We start from the raw sequence: 9,545 nt of genomic DNA on the forward strand, positions 1-9,545 counted from the left end.
CCAGTGATGTTGCATGAGGGGCAGTGACTGAACAGCAGCTTTTAAGTCCTGCAACAAATGACGGATTGTATTATGGTCTGTACTCTGACTTGACTTCCCCACAGCTTGAGTGTACTGTACTTCCAGAAGCCTCTCAGGACCTTCTCCCACAGCATGAAGCTGCTAACACCAGGTGTGTGGTGTGTGTGTGTGTTGGTGCCACAGGTCTGTGGGTGGTTTCCCTCACAAGCCACAGCTGTTCCCATTCCGGTAACTTGGACCTTACTGTACAACTATTAGCTGATCAACATTTTTTTGTAAGCAAAAAAGTCAAACATTTGCAGTTTTCATGCTTCCTATATCTAAAACTGATACTTTATCATACATGATAATAATCTGAATAGATTTGGAATTTCATATCACTGGTCAGATAAAACTTACTATTTGTAGACATCACCTTGGGCTTTGGGAGATTACATAGGACTTTTTTCACTTTTTTTGACATTTTATTAGAAAAAACAATTGATTGAGGAAAAAATTGGCAGATTAATAGATAATTTTAAAGAAAATATATTAGTTGCAGCCCTACTTGTGAGGAATATTTGGTAGATTAGCTTCAAGATGTGTGTGTATTTGACCTTTAATCCAAGTTATCTTGTCACAATTGGCCTTACAAATACAATATGGCTAATAGTTAAGTAGTAAAGGGTGTACATGATTTGGCTACCAATAAATTAGTTTTATATTTGTATCCAAGTTGAGTAAATGTGTAGCAATGTTTGATTCTATCCGCTGTGTTTCAGTGTTGTAAAACAATAAAACAAGTTCATGTAAACTGATAACCATTTCCCAGTAACACTTATTACGTCTTTTCTCTTTTATAATGCAGGTGGTTGAAGTTCAGCACAGTACAACTACATTATTTCCTCAAATACATCCTGCTGTGTTGTAAACTGATTCCTTGTTCTGCAGAAATGCAATGTGAACTTTGATCTGATCACTGTATGCCCACTGTTTCCTCTTTAATCCACAGATTACAGCGTGATCCTCCATAAGAAGCTCAGGCCCTGAATATGAAACAGTATGGCCTCTGTCTGGAGACTGCAGACTGGAAGGGGACGGGTCTGTAACTGCACAGGGCACAGATCTTATTACCTGCTGAAATAATTAGAATAAAAGGCCATTTTGAAAGAAGTAGGCATGTTAAATCTTAATATCAGCATGTGGCTGGGAAGGTGCACGTAGTCATGTACATGCATTAAGCTTGTGTGAATGGAAAAAAAGAATGAATAAAAATAATTTAAAAAATAATAATAAAATAGATATAAATAAAATCAATAAAAAAAGAATAAAAAGTCTGAATAAGTCAGATGAGGTCACAGACTAGGAGTGGGAAAACTGATCTGATGTCAGTGACTTTGATTACAAGGTGTTGGGTTTTCTGTAGTTAGCCTTTTGCTTCAGTGCGTCTTAATATTAAAATCATCAGGAAAAAGGTGAGATGAAGGCAATAGATTTTTCCTGAGAATATTGATACCGTTAATGCTTAAGGTTGCTTTGAGGTCATAGTTAAAATACAGTGTTATCTGATGCACTTATCACTGTATCATCATGACATAGAAACCTGAGTGCCTCCCTTGTGTGAAGTCGCATTAACTAGTGACACGTCGGTTATGAGGAAGTTGCAGCAGTGTTTTATAGTATGAATCACTGGACAGACTGGATCAACCTTGGGATGAGCATTTATGCAGAAGCATAATGCAACTCTGATTCACTCTTGTGATAAAGGAAAGACTGAGTGACTGCACTGTGTGTTTTAAGGCTTTGGGGTAGCCCAGCGTGATGGGAAACCTTTCAGTGCTGCAGCCCTATTCACTGATGCCCTTCAGTATTCACACCACGCACCTCTCCACCACTGTCAAGGTAGACAAAGTAAGATATGTGACTTCCTGTACAAAGCAAATTTCACAATAAAATCCTTAGTGATCACCTTTTTTCAGTTACAGTATTATATAAAGGAATGTCATTTAAATGTCATCTGAACCACTGACATTTTAGATGTGATTGATTCGTCTACATACAGATTTTTTTTAATCACTGTCATGTAGTTATTTGTCAAACCAGTTGCCATTAATTCCAACATTTGTAAAACAAGCCTGAAAGTTGGTGTTGGTTTGCATCTGCAATTCATTTTTTTTTAGTTTTGTTTTCCTGTGCAATGGATAGAAGAGCAAAGTAGTTAAAAAAAAAAAAGTATAACAGCTGATAAATTTTCAAACTGCTTTAATGGGAAATCAGATTAAAAGAGAAATCACTGAGGACATGCCCTAACTTGCAGTGATTTTCATGCCAGTCAGTTAAACTGAGATATGTCTTTACCTTTAACCTGCTGCTGCTGATTTGAATGCCGTTCCAGGTTTTGGATGCAGGTGTTAAATAGAACATACACGTGAGATGTATGAGTATGTTTCTACTTACATGGGTAATTCTAAGTATCATGATTTTTGTGGCCCTGTCAGTATTTAGAGAAACAAAAACACACTTCTTATTTTTTATGTTTGTCATATTTACTTGACACCAAAAGGAACATAGAACATATATATATAAAACAGCTGTGGTTTCAGCTTTATTTCCTGAGCCAGATTTTGGACGTTTTACCCTGCTTAATTCTGACTTTAACAGTGATCTTATTTAACTTCAAATACAAATGACACATTATACCCATTTTTAGGAAATATGGCATGTGTTGTAAGATAAATTACTGTATTATGTATTTTTTCATTAAAAGAACACCTGCCCCTTTGGGGTTATTTCCACCATGTACAAAATGTAAATTCAGGGAGGGTTTTTATTTTTTTTTATTTTTAGAGTTTTTAAATGAATGGCCACATTAATAGTCATGTGACAGCAGAGCACCTGGCTGGAGGACAGTTAACCCGATGGAGGGAACTGAAATAAGAAAAAAATCAAGGTCAATTTTTGTTAAATCAAAAGTTTGTTTATTGGCTGTCATTTCCAGACAGCTCATATTTCCTCTTTAAAGTACAAATAATAAGAAAAACAACATTATATATTGTGTTTTGTGTATATCCTCCTGAGACCTGAACTTTTGTTGGGTATGCATTTTTAATTTCTCCTTGCTATTTTGGATTAGTAGGACAAGGTAGGCTAAGTATAAAAAACCCGAAACATTGTCAATGATAGTAAAGTGACAATGTCTTTAAACGAGACGATAATAAAGTCCCAATGTCCTCAAACAAGACGATAATATAGTCCCAATGTCCTTCGGTGAGCTGTTGATAAAACAATATCTTTCTAATAGCAGTGTCTTAGCTTGTTACCATTGGTAAATTGGTAAAGTTTGTATAGTATATCAAATTACAACATTTATTATTCATAAATAAACAAGTTTTTCAACCATAAATGTGATCAGGTTCTGTATCTTGTCCACTTTTGTGTCAGGGTCAGCTGCAGACTGACCTGGCAGAGATGGCTGCCATCTTGTTTTTACATGGATTGGTGTAATGTGCTCTTACTACCACTAGATGGCACAAAGAAGTGTCCAAGAGTGAGGACAACAGGTCTGAGTTAAGCAGAATGAAGTATACGGTCCAGTAAACCTAAAATGTGATGTCCTCATATGAGGACACAGGGTCCAAGGAAGATATTTAATACCATAAAAAGGACACTAGCAAGCTGACATATTATGAGATTTTTTTTTTTTCATCATTTCCATCACTTTTTATGGTGATTGGAAAGATATATAACAATGCCAGTGTTATATTACTAAAAAAATACACAGAACAAAATTAAAATGCAACACTTTTGTTTTTGCTTCCTTTTTTAACAGGTTTAAGTTAAAGTTCTAAGACTTTTTATTCACTCGATATATATTTCTGAACAAAATTAAATTTATGTAAAGAAATCGTAGTGTTCTTGGTCTTTTACGCTTTTATTTTGAAGCCACAGCTGAACTTCCGGTGTCGTCCTATGTGTCTCCGTCTATCTTGACGTCGCTCCGGTTAAAGCCTTCCCCGCCGTTACCATTCCACCAGAGTCTGTTCATCACCGACGCTCTTTCCCATCCACCTGTCCCTCCCTCCTGCGACCGTGGAAATATTACCTTTTTAACACCTACACAGAAAACAAAAAAAACAAAAATGGCGAGCAGCTTCTCAAGAATCCTCTCCTCCAAAAGAAAAATCGGGCTCCTGTCGTTGGTGGGGGGCTCAGTAACGGCTGGATTCCTGCTCCACCGGGAACACGTCAGCGCCGGAGTGCCTGTACGCAGGCAGTACCCCGCCAGGTACCGTTACCCCACCGCTCTGTGTCCGTTACATGGCTCTGTAACAAATTGTATATCTTTACATTCATTAATGAACATGTCCTGGTTATTCATAATGTCATGACACGCGAATTAAACGCAGGTTAATTGTGTTTTACGGGGACAATTTAATGTGTAAAAAAAAGGCGGGGTGTGAAACATCAAAGTACCGTGAAATTTAACCACCATAACAGCCTCAATAACCTTGACCTGTAGAAAAACACTTTACACTATCATACAGCAGCTAATTACATAGTGACAGTTGGAATATTATTGGATGTCATGAGATACTAACCAAAGCTGTTAACAGTCACTTTATTAAACGCACCGTTTTTGACATGGTCTCTTTTTCAGAGGCACCGCAAACACACCTTTACTCCTAAAATACAGATGTAACAAAACATTCATGAGAAAAGGTGAAGTGCCCACAAGTTAATTCTGCCACATATTAGACACATTATTATTAGGAAAAGGAAAAAGAGTTGGTTTCCTTGTAGCTTGTGCTGTATGGATGACATACTGAGAGGCTGGGGAGGTGACGCGTAGCCTACGTGACCTGCTTCACGCTGCATTATAAAGCAGTGTATCTATAAAGATTAACAAAATCTTATCTGCTGACTGATATAAAACCCTGCCCAGAGTGTTACATAACTGTCACACACCTAAAGAGCACCTACAATGCACTGAGTCTAAACGCAATCTATTGCTGGCCAAATGTTACTAATATGTTACTGTAAAGAGTTGTAGGAGAAGTATACAATTCTTTTACTTATGTAAAAGGACCAATACCACACTAAAAGACAATAACAATGTAAAGTACTGCATTTAAAATTTATTGCAAGGTATCAAAAGTAAAAATCATCCTGCAAAATATCATATTTTTCAGTCTTATGATCACTGTTGGGGAGTAATTAAATCACAAAATAAATGTAGTTGTAATCAGTTACATTTACTGAGAAAAAATACTGTAAAACTTCAATTAAACGCCTAGTTTCTTTTACTAGCCTGGTGTGGCCACACATTTTGATAAATAAAGGCCTGTCTCTATTAGAAGCCTGGTCTGGTTACCAAGCAGTTCTTTTTTTTAAAAGAAATTCTTCGGGTTGTTAGCTACCTCAAATGATGTGTCCATTCCTCGATTACCCTGTAAGTTATTCATATTCCTTTAGTCCGTAAGCGTCCTCAGATCAAAAGAATCAAAAGGGTTTTTCATAGAAATGAATCCAAGTTGTGAGTATTGTTTTAATAGTTGTGTTATGTCGGTACGCCGGGTGTCGTAATCCTCAAGTGCCATAACTCTCACACTCTAGTGCACTGTCTGTCGGAGCTAGATCAAATTAATGATCCATAATTGATATATTATCAAAAGCCTCTTTTTAAAAAAAAAAAAAAAAAAAAAAAGTAACTTTCATACTGGTTCAAATAAACAATTTGACGGTGTTTCCTGATCTTTGTTGAGCAACAGTTTTTCGTGAAAGGAATTAAAGGCCTGTCCCAAATATAGGCCCATTGAGTTCAGTGATTTAAGCAAATAATAGCCCGGGCTATTAATTGAAGTTTTACGGTATGTAATTAAATTACAGTTACTTATCAAAATGTTGATTACGAAGACGTTACATCTGACTGTATTCTTTTTGGTAAAAAAGTTTATATGTAGTGTATGACATTCATTCTGTTGCCTTGCGTCTTTTTGCCGCACAGAAATTCCTTCTTTTGGCACAGCCTATACATTTTTCAGCTTCATTACTGAGTTTAAAACATTTGTCAGAAAAGTTATCAAAAAGTAATCAAATGTAATAAGTTACATTACTTTGAAGAAGTAATTAAAATACTTAACTTAAATTTGTTCTAGGATAACTATTAATCTGTAACCTATTACATTTCAAAAGTAACCTTCCCAGCACTGTGTGTTATATGTTATTAAAGGATTTTTTTATTCCTGATTCATTACGGTCTATGCTCCATCTGAATGTTAAAAAATAATTTTCACAACTTTATATTCCTTTGGATAGTTTAATCTACAACAATGCATATTATAAACTAGGGATGGGAATCACCAGAGGCTCCACGATACTTAAGTCACGATACAATATTATTGCGATTTTAAACGTGTTGCAATATGCTGAGTATTGCGATATATTGCGATTTATTGCCTTTTCTTAACTGTAAATTATGTCCTTGAAGGAAAACTTTGTCAACGTTTGTTTTATCAAATAAGATAAAGTTAAAGGTAAAGTTTTCATAACGCTAGTGGGCTACTTAAAGTTGAATTTGTATTTGTAATATTGATATTTATATAATAAAAAAAAATATACTTGTCACTGTGTGATGATACAATATCGCCACACAAAAATATTGTGATACTTAGCTGTATTGATTTTTTTTCCACTTACCCCATTATAAACTGATTAAAAGTCTGACGTTTAAAATCTTGATCTGAGAAGTCACTAAAGCTGTCCAGTGTAGTAGAATGAAAAGTAGACCAAAATATTCCCCTCTGAAATGTGGTGAAGTAGAAGTATAAAGTAGCATTAAATGGACATGCTCAAATAAAGTACAAGTACCTTAAATTTGCACTTAAGTGAATTAACTCAGTAACATTCACTGACTATAAAGGTGTTGTTATCAGTTTGGGGATCAGTCTGTGGGTGTCAGCTGTCTGAGGTTACCTCAGGTGTGTTTCAGTTCCCAGAGTAACCAAACAGCCTTCAATGGCTTTTCCTTATCAAGTGTTATTGATATAATTAACAGGCATAATCATTAAGCTGACGACATACCCTGAATCCTGCCAACTAGATACGCCCAACTCTGTTATTAATCATTAAAACTAGTGTAACCTTAGGGACTTTGTGGTTATGTTGGTGAAACAGAATATAAAAACACTAATATCAAATATGTCACAAGCCCATGTAGGGTTAGGCCACAGGGCAGGTTTATTTTTGATTGATAACTGCAGCAAAGTTGGTTAAAATAATCCTTTGGCAATGAACTCCATAGTGTCTGCACGTCCTGTTGACTATTGCCCAGCATGACTGTTTAACAGTGACCAGCGATACATCCATCGTTCCTTTCGGACATATGGGCTCTAAGACGCTGACCAGGCAGTTCATTGGCATGATTAAATCCTGCGATAAAAACAGACACAAATGCACATTTTACAATATGCACATGATATTGGAGCACATTGAGTGTGATGATACTTATCTGAACCTTGGCCCACATATTGTGTCTGTGACCACCTGTGTTTTCCTGGCTCTGAAAACATTGTAATGCGGCGCCTGTGTTTCTTAAGGGATGGGACGCTGGCCATAGGCTGCAACCTTAGATGCAGTTCTCTCCTTCATTTCCTGTCATCCATCTACTGGTGTTATCTAAGAAAGGCATCAATGGCCCTGAAAAATGATAATAATACTTAAAAAAAAAAATCAGTGCAGCAGATCATGTGCTAGTACAGATAATGTTAACCATCTTTTCAACTTCTGCCTTTGTGTAGTGGACCAGGAGAAGGATGAATAAGCTGAGAAGCCATGTTTATACCTGACAAAATCTTTATGTATGTCCATGTCCTCGTCAGAATGGCTTGGCAATATATTAATATCTTGACATGAGACTAGGGATCATCTAATTTTGGATATCGTATGTTGTAAGTGTTGTCTTTTCCTGGTTTTAAAGGCTACATTACAGTAAAGTGATATATTTTTCTGAACTACCAGACTGCTCTAGCTGTTCTGTTATCTGTCTTTACCCACTGATTATTATTTATCAAAAATCTCATTGTGTAAATAATTTGTGAAAGCATGAATAGTTATCATGGGCTGGATAAAATGATGGGCATAGCTACCGTGGTGTCACCCACTGGTTTGTGGACTCCCATTCTGAAGCCTTGAGTTTGGCACTTAATTTTTTTTTTTTTTTGGAGCCACAAGTGACCATATGTGAATGAGAGGCTGGAGCTGTGGAGGAGTGAGGGGTGGATTTGACTGAGAAGCCAAGGACACTATCCGCAGACAGTCTGTCACTCAAAGAGGCCCTGCTCTTAATTATGCATAAAATTTAAACAGGCAAGTTATATAAAAATCACCTTTTGTACCATAGACTGTATAAATAATGGTCGTAGCTACCATGACGCCACCTATTGGTCTGTGGAGTTTAGCTTTTTGGCTGTTGCCATCTTGGATTTTAGAAGCCAGACTTGACCGTATTTGGATGAGAGGTTGGAGCTCTGGAGCAGTAAGGGATGGATTTGACTCACAGACTTAATAATGTAAAAATCACCCTCAGCACAGTTGTCATAAATGTTGACATTAGCTATAGAGACCAAAACTTTTTTTCGTATCAGGCTGTGAACATGTTATTTGTGCAGTAAAGTTGGGCATTTTAACATGGGGGGCCTATGGGGATTGACTCTGTTTTGGAGCCAGCCTCTAGTGGCCATTCAGTGAAATGCAGATTTTGTCACTTCCGCACTGGCTTCATTTTTCAGCCTCGGAGGTTGCCGCTTGCGCTGTACAGCTGTCATGGAGGGGGAAATTGGCTAAAACAGGATGGTCTTTGGAAATTAAGCCAGCCTTAAGTGGCTATTCAAGGAACAGTTTTTCAAGGTTCAGGGTTCCTTTATTGTGAAATTTCTAGTGCACTCAGTTAAAGGGCCGTAGAATAATATTAAAAACAAACAAAGGCAGTAGATAAAATGTAAGGCAATAGATAAAATAGCTAGATAAAAAAGATGGCTACTTCCTGGAACACTCTGCAGTCACCAGATCCAGTTTTATCACAGCATAGCTTCTAACTACTATCGACCAAGTATTCAATCTATCTTACTGTCAGTACTTAGGACACAATTGAGCCAAGTACTTCTGTCACCATTTGAGTATTATCAGAAGTCAGAAGTATTATCAAGGCATTTGATCAAAAATATCGTGATATTTGGATTTCACCACATCACCCAGCCTGGTGATTGTTACGGGAGCAATTGTAAAATGCAGTTTTTGTATAATGTTGTATTGGAATATCTTAGCCTTTCTTTTCTTTTGTCAGATAGCAGGAAACAGGAACCTACAGTGGTGGAAAAAAGTTTTCGGACACCCCATGCATTTGTGAAATATTGCATTAAGAATCACTCTTAGGTCTTCAAGTGCAATTTCTTTTAGTACAGTCACAGCCAAAATACTAAATAAATCCTAAAAAAGCCATTAAAAACTTAAAATTGATTGGTTCCATAAAAATACATAAGAAATTTTGA

The 9,545-nt window shown here is 36.6% G+C and overlaps 1 protein-coding gene across 1 annotated transcript in view; it reads left to right on the top strand.

Moving 5' to 3' along the window:
• The first annotated feature begins 4,012 nt into the window (after window positions 1-4,012).
• The window catches only part of LOC126408552 (creatine kinase U-type, mitochondrial-like), a 24,457-nt gene continuing 18,924 nt past the window's right edge, over window positions 4,013-9,545 (top strand). Inside the window, exon 1 of the mRNA XM_050074176.1 lies at window positions 4,013-4,285. Within this exon, the coding sequence (XP_049930133.1) occupies window positions 4,140-4,285 (146 nt within the window). The 5' untranslated portion in view covers window positions 4,013-4,139. The remainder of the gene's footprint in view (window positions 4,286-9,545) is intronic.

This window comes from Epinephelus moara, chromosome 20, assembly GCF_006386435.1.
Source record: "Epinephelus moara isolate mb chromosome 20, YSFRI_EMoa_1.0, whole genome shotgun sequence".
Classification (NCBI taxonomy): domain Eukaryota; kingdom Metazoa; phylum Chordata; class Actinopteri; order Perciformes; family Serranidae; genus Epinephelus; species Epinephelus moara.